At 40.3% G+C, this 16,017-nt stretch overlaps 1 protein-coding gene across 7 annotated transcripts in view; it reads right to left on the bottom strand.

Moving 5' to 3' along the window:
- RAB27A (RAB27A, member RAS oncogene family) overlaps window positions 1–16,017 on the bottom strand; it is a 93,147-nt gene that overhangs the window by 13,089 nt on the left and 64,041 nt on the right. For all 7 annotated transcript variants that reach the window (XM_033190056.1, XM_033190058.1, XM_033190054.1 and 4 more), the window contains 3 exons: window positions 13,929–14,014; window positions 12,132–12,235; window positions 6,823–6,946 (listed from right to left, as the gene is read on the bottom strand). In XM_033190056.1, coding sequence (XP_033045947.1) covers window positions 6,823–6,946; window positions 12,132–12,235; window positions 13,929–14,014 — 314 coding nt within the window. The remainder of the gene's footprint in view (window positions 1–6,822; window positions 6,947–12,131; window positions 12,236–13,928; window positions 14,015–16,017) is intronic.

Genomic DNA, 16,017 nt, shown 5'->3' with positions numbered 1-16,017 from the left:
AAATTCAAGTAACAAACTTCTTTCAATTAAAAGTATTATTTTCTTGCCATTTGTAAACCTCTAGGTCATGGGACCAGGAGTCAGGTTAACAACTTTAAAATCTTTAGACTAATCATTCAGAGTTTTCTGAGCAATTTGAGGCAGTAAGATTTTCATTTCTACAGGAATAAGTGAATAGAGTTCACTCCACTCTCAGCACTGTGCCAGAGTAGTATTGAGCTATAATCTCATCTAGCAAACTAGATGAGAGCCATAGAAAAGACCCTGAATTAAGACTTTCTTTCCATAAGAAAATCATGTTCCAGGCTGGACGCGGTGGCTCACCTGTAATCCCAGCACTTTGGGAGGCCAAGATGGGTGGATCACTTGAGGCCAAAAGTTCAAGACCAACCTGGCTAACATGGTGAAACCCCATCTTTACTAAAAAATATATATAAAAATTAGCTGGGCATGGTGGTGCATATCTGTAGCCCCAGCTACTCGGGAGGCTGAGGCAAGAGAATCGCTTGAACCCGGGAGGCAGAGGTTAGAGTGAGCCGAGATCGTGCCACTGCACTCCAGCTGGGTGACAGAGCTAGACTCCAACTCAAAAAAAAAAAAAAAAAAATCAAGAGAATGTATTGTCCCCATTTTAACCATAGAAAGATTGCTATTGTTTCTTCTCTCCACATGGTGGTGCTAATGTAGCACCACCATGGAGCCCTACTGCGAAAGCCAAAAAAATGTGCTGCTAATCGTATTATCAGTGCTGCTAATCGTATTATCAGTCTGTGAGTGGCCACTGAAAGGCCATTTGGAGTACATGCAGACCATCAATTATAATGCATTTTCCAAAAGTAGATTAATCATAAATTTTAAAATAAAAAATGTAAGTAAACAGATTCAAATCATTGAGAGGGGCATGAGCATTTGCAGTTTTTCACCAAGATCTTGCTTGTGGCGTAGGTCAGCATTCTGATTTCTTTTCCATTATTTATTCTCACAAAACTAGAAGATCCTAAATCTCGGTCAGAGGTTGCCAGGAATGACAGCGAGTAGGTTTGGTGGTCAAATGACTCTAGATATTTGGCTCCCATGTGGATCTAGAAATTATGAAGAAATGTCTCACTAAAGTGAGAAGTGAGTTTCACACTCCTTTTCATAGCCTGTTGGATGCTAATTGAACAACATTTCCAGGAAACAGCTGCTGTGCTGACTGTTTGAACCTGGGAGATGGTGGCAAATGAAATCCAGATCCTCTGCTGAGTTAAATGGAGCTCTGCAAATCAGTGTTTTATGTTTGATTATGGCTTATTTGTGTACTTTTCGAACATGCCCAATGCTACATCGCTAAGTTATTTCTCAAATCAAGAAAAGATGTAATCAAGTTTGTAAAGAATTAAACTATTAGAGATCAAGCTATTTGTACCACATTTCATCTAGTTCAAACTAGGGAAGACACTGAGCATGCTGTTGAACTAAGCTACTTGAAATCCCTGAAACGATCCATACTGATATTATTAATGTTGTAAATAAATATTTTTAATTCCTCTTTCATTCCAGAAACTCTTGAGCATCTTCCTCAGCAATAACCAGCAGCCTTCAGTAGGGAGAACAACATCTTAAATTTGCTGCCCATTTCTTTGCACAGCACACAAAATATGTACATTCAGTTTTCATTCTTAATTCATATTCTTTTTTTCTTTTTTTTTTAAGAGACAGAGTCTCGCTCTGTTGCCCAGGCTGGAGTGCAATGGTGTGATCTCGGCTCACTGCAATCTCTGCCTCCGGGGTTCAAATGATTCTTCCGCCTCAGCCTCCCAAGTAGCTGGGATTACAGGCACCCTCCATCATGCCCAGCTAATTTTTATATTTTTGTAGAGATGGGGTTTCACCATGTTGGCCAGGCTGGTCTCGAACTCCTGAGTTCAGGTGATCCACCCACCTCGGCCTCCCAAAGTGCTGGGATTACAGGCATGAGCCACCGTGCCTGGCTTTAGATCATATTCACATTTTTCTCTATTTTCCTCATCTCTGAATCAAAAACAAAGGCTTATTATACCACCAACTATCCTCTGTGAATAAAGTGTGGACAGACATTTCAATGCAACCACACTTAGTCACAGAGTGAAGCCCTTGTCTGCTCACTTGTGGTTGGTGCTCCCTCACTACCAATGCCACAGTCCCTTCCCAGCCTACATCATAGGGGATGTAATTAACTGGGCGAGAAAAAAATCTTCCTCTCTTTAGCATGGATTTTCCAATGAGAAGTCATTGAGCGTATTTCACTCATTCATGCATGGCACAAGTAGACAACTGGTTCATATCCTGTACAAGGTTGACTTTGTCCAAAGAAAATACCGCTAGCATGCTCACCTGTCAAGCAAAATATCTGCTAGTGAGTGTATGTGATAGGAACTCAAAGTGTTGTCTTGAACCAGCAGCAGCAACATCTGGAAACTGATCATCAGTGTAAATTTCTGGGCTCCAACCCAGACCTACTGAATCAGAAACTGTGGGACCCAGCATTCAGGTGACTGATTCTGATGCACACTGAAGCTTGAGATCTAATAGTACCTTCTGAAAGAGGAATGTTGCCAATATTTCATTCTGCTTTCTCTTCTATTTGTCACTGACTTCGTAGCTATCTTTTTAAAGTGTTTCAGGAACCATGTGAACTGTAATCATTTGGCTGGCAGGAGTGCAAATTTGAACAACTTTGTTTTGTTCTCTTCTCTAACTTCATTGACAATATCACTCAATATAATACACTAGAAACCATTATGTTGCATTTGTTCCAGGAAAATTCAATTGGTTTACCATAGAGATCACTTTGATTTGTTAGGAAGTGACCTGAGAGCTTCATATTACAATTTAACCAAGTTTCACGGCAAGAACAAAAAAAACAAACAAACAAAGAAAAAAACATGGAAAATTAGGGGTAGACTCAGGTCACTACAAATTTTTTTTTCTGATATTCATTATCATGCATACAATTTGCCCTTTACATTTTTGTCTGTTGTATGAATTCCTCATTCTCAAATTTACTTGTCCCAGCACACACAGATTAATATTCCATATTCGTACTGCAGTGTTCTTCATTAGGCTTACAAAGTTCTTCTGAGACATGGTTTTTTATTCTTTGAATGCATGTCTATTCCAGAGAACCACCTGTAAACCAATGATCTGGGTTTTTTTTTTAATTTGTTTATTTTTGTTTGTTTGTTTTTTAAGACTGAGTTTTGCTCTTGTTGCCCAGGCTGGAGTACAATGGTGCGATCTTGACTCACTGCAACCTCTGCCTCATCAGGTTTCAAGCGATTCTCCTGCCTCGGCCTCCTGAGTAGCTGGGATTACAGGTGCCTGCCACCACACCCAGCTACTTTTTTTGTATTTTTAGTAGAGATGGGATTTCACCATGTTGGCCAGGCTGGTCTAGAACTCCCAAACTCAGGTGATCCACCTGCCTTGGCCTCACAAAATGCTGGCATTGCAGACGTGAGCCACCACACCTGGCCCCAATGATCTGTTTTTATGAATTGAGAATAGAAGACAGCAAAATAGTAACAAAAAATAATATAAATTTATCAAACAACATACAAAGTATATGAAGACATGCCAAAAACTTTATCCTGTTTTCTGACTGTTAGCACATGGTTAAACTAAACAATATAGTCCTTTAGTGCCTGTTCAACCAATGTAAATGTTATAAGAATGAAACAAAACACCTGTGGAAATAATCATTAAAGTTATATGCCATGTTTGTGAAATGCATGTGAACCAAATTGTTCCATCATATTTTCCTCTGAAAGTGTCAAACAGCCTACCGAACTACATGTTATGCTTTCTGTATATTCTAAGGGACTCTGTTTTCAGCCCTTTTCTTTCTTCAAGACTTTCAATCATTATCTGCTAAATCCTCTTTTCTCATTTTAACCCAATTCAAAAACTATAGATTGAGCTTCTCTCTATGAAATACTCCATAACCATCGTGACCTGGGCACAGGTCATCCCTCACATACCCCATATGACAGAAGGAAAGGTTAGGTTCTGTGATACCAGACAGGCTGTGCAATCCCAAGAACCAGGCACAGGAAACAAGCAAAGGGCTGAAAAAGCCCACAGGGACAAGAGGTCAAGCCTGACCCTCCCCGCCCAGTACTTGAGAATATACTCGAATGTGCTTGTTTGATCTAGCTAACTCCTCTAACTGCTTTTTTCCCTTTTTCTTTTTTCTTTTTTTTTTTTTTTTTTTTTTGCATTTACTGACATACTCTCAAAAGAATGCTCTAGATCCATGGTTTCCATTGCTTCATCACTTACTTCCTCCTTACCCATTGCAACACACCTCACAGCTTCAACACTTCAGTATTCTCTGTGGTATTTGATCTCTCCCTGTTTCTTTTCTACTACACTACATGAGTGCCTCTCAGGGGAGCAGGGGGGCATTTCAGAATGGCTGGTAAGGCTCTGTCAACTTCTGCCTCAGAATCACCTAAGTCACGGGTTCTCAACCATTGCACATGAAGATCACGTGGGGAGCTTTTAAAAGATACCAATGCCCAGGCTTTGTAATAAGTCAACTTGGCTAGGCTAAACAACATTTCCCAGAATTCCCTGTCTGGTTAGAGTGGGCCACAAAAGAGATTTGGGGGCAATTTTGGGGGTGGGAAGTGAAGCAACATCCATTTCATAGCCCTCATACATTGTCGCTTATCTGCTGGCTCATCTTGTCGGCATAAACCTGCACCTAGACCTGCACCTGGGCCAGGTGAATGTTGTTAGCCCTCTGACAAAGGGCCCCAGTTTCTGCAGGACACCCACACCAGCCAGGTCAGAGGCAACAGGAAGTGACATGGGTTTTAGTCCCTCACCATGGGCACAAGCTGGTTCTCACTTTTTCCATCTATTACCCACTTCACATCCTTCTTCCCTGTCTGCCTGTCCTGTCCTTCAAAACTTCAGCATCAGACACAGACAACACCTTACAGAGAGTACTTACCCAGCTCCCACAATTGCATAAGCTCAAATTCCTGTAACAGAGCCCTGCATGTAGAGGTACGCTTCTTCAGTTGAACCCTGCCAGAGAAACTCCTCCAGACCAATTATGGCTGATGATCAGAGGTGAAGCCCAGACATGAGCATGGGTTAGAAGTTCTCTGGATGTTTCTAACATGGTTAAACACCATCTGCCCTAGGGTAAAAACCTCTACACGCAATTGCAAATCCTTGCCAGAGTAAGCCTATAGTGGAGGGGAGTCCTTTAGCTGAGCTAGACTTGAAAAAAACCTAAAATCCTGCCCCACACTATGTGTTTTTCCTGATTTATTCTTCCTTTTCCTTTTTCACAAAGCTAGCCTCTGCCCACCTCACAGACCACTGCAATCTATCAATCTCTAGTCTTTCCTCTCTCTCCACCTATACAGCCTCTAGACTGATCTGGAAATGTAAACATAACATCCCTCCATGCTCAAAGACTTTCAGCAACTCCCTGTCCCCCAGGAATCAAATCTAACCTCCTTACCTGGTATTCAAACCTCTCCAGAGTCCGGCTTCTTCCTACCTGGCCAATCTATCCTCCCCGTTCCTTCGCAGTAGAAACCCTACCAGCTTTCCGAACCTCTATCAACCAAAGAAAGAATAAAGAAGATCACACAATAAAAAGGGAAAGGTTTTTCCTTGGCCTCCTTGGATTCTGCCAACCACCAAGGCCACAAGCTGGGTAACATCCCCTACGCCATCTACACCATCTCTATTTCCCTCCCCTCCCTTCTCAACCCATTTGCTTCCTTCCTCTTTTAATGCTAGTAAGGGTTTGAATTTACATATGGGTTCTCATTGTATGAGAGGTAGAAAGAAAGTAAAGTACAAATTCCTTTTAGAGGCACCCTTAACACTTTAATACTTTAATAAGCAGCAGCTGACCACTTCTTTCATGTCCAATTCATGCTGCTGCTGCTGCTATGATCCTATTCCCAGAACTCAAGGAGAACGACAGTATTTTGCCGACCCTCCACCACAAGACCATAGACTAAGCCGAAAGAGATCTCACACTCCTCTCCCAGCACAGAAATTTCAAAACCAGCACCTAGTCTGCAATAACCAATAAGCTCTTCCTATATGCTAGCGTTCTCTATAATAGTATAAGAAGTGGCTTTGAAATTTCCTTGCTGAGGCTGGGTGTGGTGGCTCATGCCTGTAATCCCAGCACTTTGGGAGGCTGAGGTGGGTGGATTACAAGGTCAGGAGTTCAAGATCAGCCTGGCCAATATGGTGAAACCCCGTCTCTACTAAAAATACAAAAATTAGCCAGGCATGGTGGTAGACTCCTATAGTCCCAGCTACTTGGGAGGCTGAGGTAGGAGAATCGCTTGAACCCGGGAGGCAGAGGTTGCAGTGAGCTGAGATTATGCCACTGCACTCCAGCCTAGGCAACAGAGTGAGACTCTGTCTCAAAAAAAAAGAAAAAAGAAAAGAAAGGAAAAGAAAAAAGAAATTTCCTTGCTTAACATGGAGGATTTCTTTACCCCAGGAGTCTCCTATTTGCATCTTGGAAAGAAGACCTTACACTCTTAAGGCGCCTCTGAGACAACTCAAAGTTGTCTCTCTGCAAATGCCAAGAGCTTGAGAAAATGGGACCAAAGCACCGAAGGAAGCCCTTGCCACATGCATTTTCAAAGGATCCTGCTATCATATAATATAAAAAGGAAACATTCAACATGCCCCAAGGCCTATGGCTGAGGTTTTGCTTTAATTTCCCACTTTTGTCTTTTTCATTACCATTCTCCTGCTAATGTTTATATCGAAAATGTTTTCTCTAGACTTCTCCACAAAAATACTCACCCATATTTCTCTGCGAGTGCTATGGCTTCCTCCTCTTTCACTGCTCTCTGGTCCTCCAGATCACTCTTGTTTCCACATAGTACAATATCTGGGTTTTCACAATATGCATGCATCTGTAGCTGGCCTATTAATATAGGAAAGTTTATTATATAAGTAAATAATAATGTAAGTGTATGATCAATGAACAAAACACGCAAAAGTGCTTTGAAGACTGTAATGTATATACAGATATTGGGAATTGATATAATGCTTTCAAAGCATCAATAATCTTATCTGTAAAGCTGAATAGTTGGAGCAGAAATATAAAACCATTCTTAAGCACATATCCCAGTTTATTGATATCAGAGAGTTGATAAGAGAATGTACTACCTCTCAAGTGTGAGGGCCTACATGTGCACATACACATACAAAACACCCTTCTTTTTTATGATGGCTATTTGAAAAGAAACTTGGAGGAGTTCCTAGGGTTTATTGCTAATCTTAAAACTGTTTTTATGTGTTTTTTTCTCCATAGCAATGACATTTCTAAAAGAATTGTTTTTCTCCAAACTAATCTATTTCTATCCAAAATGTTTTTCACATTTTTCTATTATCCTAGGGCAGAATCAACTCATTTAAAACAAACAAGATACAGGTTTCAACGAGAAGAAAAGACCCAGAATAAACAGTAAATGATTCTGTCACCAAAACCAAGTGGAAGCAGAGGACTATAATTCTTATTCCACAGCATTTATTTCACCTGAAAACCTGCAAATAGGCACAATTATAAAAAGCAATTGACTCAAACCAAAGAGCTTCACTAAGCTAAATAGTTTAATCTTTCAAAGTAGGAAAATAACACCTCATTTCTTATTCATCAACCCCAGAATAAAATTAAGGCCTAAACTTTCACAGTAAGTCATATATCAAAGTTTATGGCCTAATTTATTTTTTCATCATGGTTAACCAGAAAAGTGTGGACATTTTAGTTCCGCATTATGAAGTCGTGTTCATTATATCTTATCATGAGAAAGTCAAGGAGGTAGGTGTTTACTGAGCATTACCACAGGCTTGATACTCTGCATGGAATTTCACAACAGTTCTTTGCCCTCATGGGGCAAGTGGGGTAATAACACCTACAGAGGAGAGACTAAACTGTGTACCATTTCATGAAAAGCCATGCCCTTTCTTTCCTCCAGGTTGTTACATACGCTGTTCCCACATCATTGAATACTTAACCACAACCTTCCTTCAAGACTTGCTTCATGGTTACCTCATTATCTTTCTGGTCTCCAGAGTGGTTCTGTGCTGTGTTAATGCCTTATAAGGCGTTATAGGGTCCATGCCCAGTGTGATGGCTATGAGCAAGGACTCAGAATCCAGTGTACCTAGGGTTGAATCCTGGCTCCGCCATTTACTAGCTATGTGACCCTGATGAAGTTAGTTGACTGCCTCAATTTCCTCATCTGTAAATGGTGATAATGATACTACTTACTTTATACAGTCAAGGTAAGGATTAAAATGAATTAATCCAGCGATTCTGCAGGTAAAGACTGTGAGCCACCAGCCTTAGCATAACCTAAGAATTTGCTGACATGTCAAGTCTCAGGTCCCACTCCAGCTCTACTGAATCAGGAATGCTGGAAATGGAGCTAGATATCTGTGTTTTTAAAAGTCCGCCAGGTAACTGAGATGCACATTCACATTTAAGAACTACTAAGTTAATATATTAAAGCATTTAGAAGAGCATATAAGTATCACCAGGAATTCTGGTTAACAGTATTTATTTGGGGCAGTCTAGGAAGCATGATTATTGGTGATTTCTTCTTTTTGTCTCATTTTTCCTAATTTTTCTACTAAGATTGTGTTTATCGTAAATTAATCAGTTATTTTAAAAACTTAACTAAGAAAAAAGTCACCTACATAAATAACTACTATCTGGTACTGGACGTGATAAGGACCCTATAAACAGTATAAAATGTAATAGGGGTTAAGAGGAGGGAAAACATCTAACACAACTAAGGTTATCACAGGAAATCTCAGAGGCCATCTTTGCTAGGTTTTAAAGAACAAGCAGAACTCCAGTTGGTTAAAAAATGGGGGCAGGTGACCGGGCGCGGTGGCTCAAGCCTGTAATCCCAGCACTTTGGGAGGCGGAGACGGGCGGACCACGAGGTCAGGAGATCGAGACCATCCTGGCTAACATGGTGAAACCCCGTCTCTACTAAAAAATACAAAAAACTAGCCGGGTGAGGTGGTGGTCGCCTGTAGTCCCAGCTACTTGGGAGGCTGAGGCAGGAGAATGGCATAAACCCGGGCAGCGGAGCTTGCAGTGAGCTGAGATCCGGCCACTGCACTCCAGCCTGGGTGACAGAGTAAGACTCCTTCTCAAAAAAAAAAAAAAAAAAATTGGGGGCAGGTGTGGAAAGGGTTTTTCAGACAGAAAGAATAATGAGAATAAAAAATAAAGAGGTAAAAATAAGTAAAATATATACTGTTGGGTTCTTGCACCACTTACGTGAATCTACAGAAGAAAGTTTAGAAATGTAGGCTACTTTAAAGTTTCCTTAGGAAACACACTAGCACTGGGCATGACTTGCTTACTCCTCTGAACTCCAGGAAGATAGGGCAGTGACTACCACACTACCAAATTCCTTTCAGATTTCAATCCAGGCCCAGAGGACTGAGCCTCTGTTCTGTCTCCTCAACTGAGTGGGGCTTACTTTAGACTTTTATCACCCTTGTCAGGAGGGCATGGAGAGATTGAGTGAGAGGGAAGGGTCTGCAAGGAGCAAAGGGAAAGGGGAGGGTATATAGACCTGCTCTCCTCTCCCAGGCCAATCAGGGCCCATGAGTCAGCTACTTCTTTAATGCAACACTGTGTTCTGGCACTCACCACTGATATTTATGTGTGTGCGTGTGTGTGTGTGCACGCGTGTGTGTATTTGTGTGTATTAAGCTATTATTTTAATTAAAAGATAAGAAATGGGCCAGGCACTGTGGCTCACGCCTATAATCCCAGCACTTTGGGAGGCCAAGGCGGGCGGATCACCTGAGGTCAGGAGTTGGAGACTAGCCTGGCCAACGTGGTGAAACCCAGTCTCTACAAAAATACAAAAATTAGCTGGGCGTGTTGGTGTGCGCCTGTAATCCCAGCTACTTGGGAGGCTGAGGCAGGAGAATCACTTGAACCCAGGAGGCGGAGGTTGCAGTGAGCCGAGACCGCACCACTGCACTCCAGCCTGGGAAACAAGAGCAGAAACTCCCTCTGAAAAAAAAAAAAAAAAAAAGAAGAAGATAAGAAATGAATGATCCTTGTAATAGTCAAAATGCTTACAGGAAGAAGAAAAATTAAAAGTACAGATAATTAACAAATGTTTATTCCTAATTAAGATTTGATGTTACCACTTCTGACACTGAACATTATACCTTTTTGTTTAAATGGTAAGGGGTGCAGAATACTTTCCATTAAAGACATAAAATCCTCAATACATATAAATGTTCTTTATCTAATTGAGCAATAAGGATTCTTTTACTAAGGAAAACAAAATGCATAAATGTGTATACATATTTTCACGTAATTTTGTTCTTTATCCAACTAGTTAGTCAGGATAGGCAATATTTATCTAATGTCTCAGAGTTTTAGTGTCCACCTGCGAAAAACAGGTGGGCTATTTTTCGATGCTAAGATTCTATGAGCACTCTCTAGTGATCCTTATAAAATGGTTGATTTTAAAAAACCCCAGAACTTGTTCTGATGATGCAAAGGAGGGATGATAAGCATGGGCTGAGAGTAAGGGACCTTAAGTAGCCACTGTCATTCAGCTACAAGGGAAATAATGAGGTATGCAACTCAGCCAGGCATCTAGCGAAGTGAAGTCCCAGTAAGCATTATTATATTTGGGGAACTCATATTTAAAGTAATTAATAGCTCTTCAACTCTTAGTGGCCAACTGACTTGAGAACGGTCATAAAAGGCCATTAAACTGACAGCCAAAGCTTCATATCCTTGGATAAGTCTATTACTTTTTAAGGCTCAATGACCTTCTCCTGAAATAAGGACGCAACACTGACCTGAATCTTTGCGCAGGGTGATTGTGAGGATCAGACACAAATTATGTGAAAACCACAGTGCGCTAAATTATTTTCAAACTCATTTTTAAAATAAGGTTTTCTACTATCTAAACTATAGCCAATTACCCTTTCATAATTCCAAAACAGTAAGTAATTTTTAAGTATCAGGTCTTTTTAAATCGGTGTTTTAAAGATTTAGATGTTGGCCGGGCGCGGTGGCTCAAGCCTGTAATCCCAGCACTTTGGGAGGCCGAGACGGGTGGATCACGAGGTCAGGAGATCGAGACCATCCTGGCTAACACGGTGAAACCCCGTCTCTACTAAAAAATACAAAAAACTAGCCGGGCGAGGTGGCGGGCGCCTGTAGTCCCAGCTACTCGGGAGGCTGAGGCAGGAGAATGGCGTAAACCCAGGAGGCGGAGCTTGCAGTGAGCTGAGATCCGGCCACTGCACTTCAGCCTGGGCGGCAGAGCGAGACTCCCTCTAAAAAAAAAAAAAAAAAAAAAAATACAGATTTAGATGTTAAAAATTTAATATTACAGGCTTCTCTAATAGCTTCTCTAGGGTTACACTAATATGACTAAATAAGAAAAACATACATTTGAAAGCTGTTATGCAGTCAAGTGGCAGAATTCTAAATGGCTACGAACCATTTAGGAGGTTAAAATCTCTCCAAAATAAAGACTGACATATATTGCACTGGGGATCACTTTTACCAATGCAGTTGTAGATTTTTCCATGGCAGAATCCTCCTGAAAGATGCTCTATCCCTAAAAGCTAGAAGGGGACTCTAAGCACAGAAAAGACATGAAGCCGGGGGTATGATCCATTAAGTCTTCAAAAGCTATCTTCATCTATGTAATATATATGTAATGCCCAGAGATGATAGAAGAATTGATAGCATACAATAGACAAGCAGATACTTAGAGATTTAACTTCTCTAGGCTTCTACTTCCTCATCTATAAAATGGGAAAAAGAGTCTGTTCTGTGGGATAGACTGAAAAGGACAGCACACATAAAGTGCTGCTTTGTACCTGGAGCACAGGAAGTACTCAGCAAATCAAAGTTATCAGTACCAGGGAGAAGCAGCATATTTCAATTATCTTTGTCCCTAAACTAAAAACCTTCCTCCTTAAAATAGTATTTGCACTAAGATCTCCTCCAAAACAACATATCACAGAAGTAGAGTGTAAAAAGACATTCTACAAATAAGAGGGGAGTGTGTAGCAGGACACTGGGGAACAATAACACTTACTTATCCAGTTTCTGACATTGAGGAAACTCTGCTCGTTTGTCAGATCAAAAAGTAGAAGAAAACCCATAGCATCTCTGAAGAACGCTGTTGTTAAGCTACGAAACCTAGGAACATAAAAGCAGAATGGGAAGTTAAACCATGGCCCCACTCCTGAAATATAAAGCTACAAGCAATGCCTTCAGCCTCTTTCAAAGTTTACCAATAACAAGCTACATGGTGATATTTCAAAAGTGTAGAGGATAGTTATCACTTTTATCAGTTTAAGTGTTAACAGACCATGTGATTTGAAAACTCAGCCTGCTGGACAGGGATGGCAAGAACCAGCTTGTGATCTTAGTCTCAGCCAAGAATTTATTGTACAATTATGAGTTAATTTGGCCAAATGCAATAGTGTATGTTTTCCTTCTGTGAAAGCTTGACTTAACATTACAATGTGTTCCATGATCTTTTAATTTCAGAATATGCAGCGATCTCTTATCTCTGATTGCCCTTTGTTTGACTTGAAGGTCAAACTCTTGACTCAGACCCTATTCTGTCTTGGTACTCTGCCTTCCAAGGCTTTATCCTCCTGTCTTCTCTGTCTTCTCTCTCTCTCTCTCCCCACCCCCAACTCTACCCCACCACCAGTCAGTTTCCTCTGTCTTTGCCTATATGTAAAATCTGTAACTGACAGGCAGGCTCCAGGGAAGAAAATATTGGTATGAACTTGTCATCTAATCAGCAATATTAGGTTTTTCTCAAATACTTTTCATCAACGTTTTTATTAAAAAGAGTTCCTGGCAGGGGGCCATGGCTCACACCTGTAATCCCAGTGGGAGGCCAAGGCGGGCAGTTCCCTGAGGTCAGGAGTTCGAGACCAGCCTGACTAACATGGAGAAACCCCGTCTCTACTAAAAATACAAAATTAGCCGGGTGTGGTGGTGCACACCTGTAATCCCAGCTACTCGGGAGGCTGAGGCAGGAGAATCACTTGAACCAGGGAGGTACAGGTTGTGTGTGGTGAGCTGAGATCGCAACTTTGCACTCCAGCCTGGGCAACAACAGTGAAACTCTGCCTCAAAAAAAAAAAAAGAGTTATTATCTTTTAGAGCTACATACCACAAGTATTACAAGTGAAATAATATAATGTCTGGAATTTGCTTCCAAATTATATGGTAAGGGGGTGGGGGTGAGAAGAGGTAAGCGGTATAAATGAAATTATATTGACCACAATTTCGTAATTGTTGAAGCTGAGTAATGGATATCTGGGTTTATTATATAATCCTTCCACTTTTGAATATCCTTGAAGTTTTCCATAATAAAAAGTTAAAAAACAAACCAAATCCTTCAAGGTGGCTTTGAGAGAAAACAGAAGTTTTAGCTAACTGAAAGAACTTTATATCAAGATTCCATGTGCCTTATTTTGGTCAAGTAACCTCTGGTCATATGAATCAATTCCAACCAGATTTCCCACTAGGTTTCAACAATCAGGTAAGAATAATGCATGTAACTTGGCCTCTTTCTTGTGGTTGAGTAAATAGCAAAAGGAAATGGAGCAAAGTGTCTATGTCAAAAGATTAAAAGAAGGAAAAGAAAAAAGTCCACAAGTAAGAATCCTAACCTCCCCTTTGACCTTGTATGAAGTAAAGCCACCAGTCTCATCTCAGACTGACAAATTGCCTGCTAATTTGGCAGCATTCTTTATCCAAGTACAAACCAACGAATTGGCTGGCTTTTTCCTGCTCAGGTCACTGTTTAAAGAATGTAACTATTTCTCCCTTTCCTTCAGTAAGGAGCACATAACTGAAGATCTCATACCTCTCCTGCCCTGCTGTGTCCCATAACTGCAGGTGGATTCTCTGGCCTCTGCCAATGGCTCCATCCGGCCCATTGGCTCTGTACACCTAAAACAGCAAAGTGAAAGAGAAAATAAAAGAGAACTTCTGACGCCAGTGAACCCTTCTCACCTTTTTATTCAGTACAAATCCCTAAGGCATCTAAACTTCCAAAGAGAATCCCATATGGAATACAACCATGTTTGTATTTATGTCAAATAATTATATCTAGGTAATGTAATAAGTTATACTGAAATATATGTATATCTTTTATAAATATATTGTAAGATATGTATACAAAATAACTTGTATAAAATATAATATAATTAGCTTATCTTTTCTCAAAGTTCTCTTGGGTCACTAGTTTCAGGAAATATTACATTTCTGTGGCTTTTTCCAATCTCATCTTTTTTGTTTTTTAACCAGGGGATACACGTGCAGGTTTGTTACATAGATAGATTGCATAATGCTGGGGTTTGAGCATCTATTGAACTCATCACCCAAACAGTGAACATAGTACCCAGTAAGTAGTTTTTCAGCCCCTGTCTTGCTCCCTTCCCCCTTTTGGAGACCCTAGTGTCTACTGTTTCTGTCTTTATGTCCATGCGTACCTATTGTTTAGCTCCCACCCTGGACCATCAAAAATTTCTTCCTCCACAATAGCAACAAAAACACTGGTAAAAATTGTCCAAATCAACTTTTTCAGTACTCTGGAAATTAACAAAGACTTGCAACATTCCAAGGAGCATTTATTCAAGAAAAACAGCTGAATATCAGTAAAACAGTAAGCTTTGAGGTGTTTTTTACCTTGCCCTATTCCCATCCCCCTCACTCCAGCTTTTAAAAGACTTAAAAACCACTTGCACAAATGTGGTAGTTGTGAAAACATCAGCCTAGCCACCACTGTGGACAGCGGAGGCACAATAGATTTGGAGCTCCCTAAAAGTCCCATACTGAGAAAAATTGTCAGGAAGCCCCTTGGAACGCTCCATGCCCCAGCTTTGTTTTTATTTGACCTCATCAGAGCTTGCTCTTTGAGAACAGCCCTGTCCCGAGAGCATTTGTTGAAAACTGTCAGCAGTAATTTATTTAATATCACAGCTATCAGAGGTAGCAAAACCAGTTAGGGCTAACAAAAGTCTAACAACAACAACAACAACAAAAATTATAAAAATAGGAAATGAGATTTCTATAATGCTCTCAAATATTCCTTGGAAGCTAAAAGGCCATGTTCATGGGCAGTGCTCTACAAATGCCCAGGAAAGATCTACAAAGGTCCTAATCTCTCACTTCTGACTGACTTTGAGGTTCTTCTCAGGCAGAAAATAAAAGCTAAGGCAGAGTTGTAAACTGCCTGCAGTCGTATTAAACACATACCCCAACACACACACAGAGACTCTCAGAAAAAGCTAAGAGACTAATTGGTTCAAGGAATTTAATAAACTCTGTCCACTCATTAGCTGACCACTAAGTTCACTGAGCAGGGACTTCAGTAGCTGCATACAAAGAATACAGATTGCAGAATTATCCTAGAAACATTATTAAACAAACAAACAGCAACAACAAAAATAAATAAATATGCAGTAAAAACAAGAAACCCAGGTAGGGGAAAGAATCCTAGAATAGACACATTATTTTAAATGTCCAGTTTCCAGCAAAACTTGTAAGACACACAAAGAAACAGGAAAGTATGGCTCATGCACAGGAAAAAAGCAACTAATAGAAATTATTCCTGAGAAGGCCCAGATGTTAAACTTATTAGACAAAGACTTTACATCAGGAATTATAAATATATTCAAAGAACTTAAAAATCAGTAACATAGCTGTCCTCTAAAATTAAAGGATAAATTAAGACAAAACTGAGAAAAGTCATCTCTAGCAGACCTGCCCTACAAGAAATACTAAAGACAACTCTCAAGACTGAGCTGAGAGGACACTAGACAGTAACTTAAATCCACACAAAGAAATAATGAGCACCAGTGAAAATGTAACTGCATAGTAAATATAAAAAACAGTACAAACGTTTTTTTCTTTGTAGCCCTTTTCCTCCACCAGATTACAATTTAACTGCA

This window comes from Trachypithecus francoisi, unplaced genomic scaffold, assembly GCF_009764315.1.
Source record: "Trachypithecus francoisi isolate TF-2019V2 unplaced genomic scaffold, Tfra_2.0 Lachesis_group3, whole genome shotgun sequence".
Lineage (NCBI taxonomy): Eukaryota > Metazoa > Chordata > Mammalia > Primates > Cercopithecidae > Trachypithecus > Trachypithecus francoisi.
The sequence above is the reverse complement of the archived record's forward strand: the minus strand, read 5'-3'. Positions and strand labels throughout refer to the sequence as shown.